The sequence below is a fragment of the Neopelma chrysocephalum genome, unplaced genomic scaffold, assembly GCF_003984885.1.
Source record: "Neopelma chrysocephalum unplaced genomic scaffold, ASM398488v2 Primary Assembly neopelma1_94493, whole genome shotgun sequence".
Taxonomy (NCBI): domain Eukaryota; kingdom Metazoa; phylum Chordata; class Aves; order Passeriformes; family Pipridae; genus Neopelma; species Neopelma chrysocephalum.
Window position 1 is genome coordinate 733 of NW_020923200.1, and position 2347 is coordinate 3079.

The 2347-nt window shown below is 59.0% G+C and overlaps 1 protein-coding gene across 1 annotated transcript; it reads right to left on the minus strand.

Annotated features, from left to right (window-relative positions):
- Window positions 1-1548: 1548 nt before the first annotated feature.
- On the minus strand, window positions 1549-2178 carry LOC113980515 (zinc finger protein 239-like; the record flags this gene model as incomplete). The annotated part of the gene is made up of 1 exon (XM_027707745.1): window positions 1549-2178. A coding segment is annotated over one exon (582 nt), but the record flags the coding sequence as incomplete, so codon positions are not given.
- Window positions 2179-2347: the final 169 nt, after the last annotated feature.

A 2347-nucleotide genomic window follows, 5' to 3' on the forward strand; every position in this document is an offset into this window, starting at 1 on the left:
CCCCCCACCCCGCTGTCACCCCCTTTTCTCTCCCCACAGAGCTCCTGAGTCAGCAGCGGCTGCAGCCCCTCCCCGGGGCCTCGGGCCCAGCCTGGACCCCCCCCCTCGTCTCCGTGAGGATTTTGGGGGGGTCGTGTGTCCCCCCTCCCCTGCTTTTATTCTGACACCACCCAGCTGCTCCCAGTGATCCCAGTAAAGCTTCCCAGATCTCCCCAGTCCCGGTTACTGGGGAGCAGTGGGAGGAGGGGGCGTGGGGGGACCCACAGGGAGGAGCCGAGTTTGGGGGGAGCAGAACCGGCCCCGGGATGGATCGGGAATGGGTCCCCCCTGGTTTTTCCCCAATGTCAGCCCGTTCTGGGGGGGCTTTGGGAGAGCACCTACCCCTCAGTAGGCACCCAGCTCACCCCAAAAGGTGCTGGGACCCCCCAAAACCTCCTTAGAGCTCCCAAAGCACCACCAAACACACTCAGAGCCCACCCAGGACCCCACCCAACCCCTTTTCTGGGGCAAATTCTCTGGGCACTGGTGGTGCTGGGAGCCCCCCCGGCTGCGGGCGAGGAGCTCTCGGGTGAGCGGGGGGTGGGAAGGGGGAGGTCAGTGGGAAAAGAGGGGTCAGAGGGGATAAAGGGGTGGTGGGACCCCAAACTGAGTGGGAGGGGAGTGGGACCCCCCAAAAGTGTGGGGGGGAGGGGCACTGAGCTTTGGGGGATGATGGGAAATGGGTGGGAGAGGTCAGAAGAGTGGGGAAAGGGGAGGGTGGGACCCCCAAACTGAGCATGAGGGGGCTGGGGAGTGGGGGGATGATGTGGAAGGGGTGGGAGAGGGGGGAAAAAAGTGGGGGTTGAGACCTCAGAGTGATCCTGAGGATCACTCAGGGAGGGGCTGAAGATTGAGGGGACCATGAAAAAGTGAGAGGAACAGGGAGAAGGGTGGAAAAGGGGGGATGGTCTGGAGGGTCCAACAGTCTCATGGGGGTCTTTGGGCACCAGGTTTTAGGAAAGGGAGTGGTTCCCCTGAGCTCCCAACTCCCTGTGGGGTTCTGGAGGCTGCTGGATCCAATCTCAGCCTTGGATCATGCCAACACTTTCAGTTTAGAGGAATTACAGAGCTGTGACTGAACCATTTTGTCCCCCAGGTTTTAATGATGGCAAACCAGATCTATTGATAGAAATTAATTATTTAGGGTTACAAATGATCAGACAGAAGATCTTCATCAGAATTATTTACTGCACAACAGAAACACTAAAACTACCAGGAGTACAGGATAAGACAGGACAGTGCTCTACACTAAAGCAATTGGTGAAGCAATTCTACCAAAGCTGGCACAAAAGCAAGAATTCCTAACAAGAGATGGATGGAACTCCCCCAGACCAACGCTCGGGGGGAGATCTCTGCTCTCAACCTCCAGGACTGACCGCACAAGAAGGGTTCTGGTGGAAGAAGCTGCCCCTGGGAAAGGGGACTGGCCCTTTGTGGTTGAAAGGGATGGACTGACAGCCACTGGACTCCAGGGGTTGCCTCAGCATCAGGGGCTTCATTCAGGGTGGAAGCAGCAGCTGAAGCTCTTCCTGCAGTTGAGGCACTCACAGGGCTCCCTTACCGGTGGGTCCGCCGGTGTCTGGTCAAGTTAGAGCTGTTGGTGAAGCTCTTCCCACACTCCCCACACTTGTAGGGCCTCTCCCCTGTGTGGATGCGCCGGTGCCTGACGAGGGTGCCGTTCTCCTTGAAGCCCTTCCCGCAGTCGGTGCAGCGGAAGGGCCTCTCATCCGTGTGAAGCCGCTCATGCATGAGGAGATTGGAGCTGGTCTGAAACCTCTTCCCACATTCCCCACACGCGTAGGGCTGTTCTCCAGTGTGGATGAGCTGGTGGGTGCGGAGGCTGGAACTCTGGTTAAAGCTCTTCCCACATTCCCCACACTTGTAGGGCCGTTCCCTGCTGTGGATGCGCTGGTGGATGTGGAGGTTGGAGCTCAGGCTAAAGCTCTTCCCACATTCCCCACACTTGTAAGGCCTTTCCCTGCTGTGGATGCGCTGGTGGATGTGGAGGTGGGAGCTCCGGCTGAAGCTCTTCCCACATTCCCCACACATGTAGGGACGTTCCCCAGTGTGGATGCGCTGGTGGGTGAGGAGGTGGGAGCTGTTCCTGAAGCTCTTCCCACATTCCCCACAGGTATAGGGCCGTTCCCCAGTGTGGATGTGCTGGTGTCGGAGCAGGTGGGAGCTCTGCCTGAAGCTCTTCCCACATTCCAAGCACCTGAAGGGCTTCTCCCTGCTGGGAGGCTGCTCAGGGACCAGGTCACAGCTCCCCCTCAAGCTCCGGCCGCCTTCCCGGCCCAGGCTGGGTCTT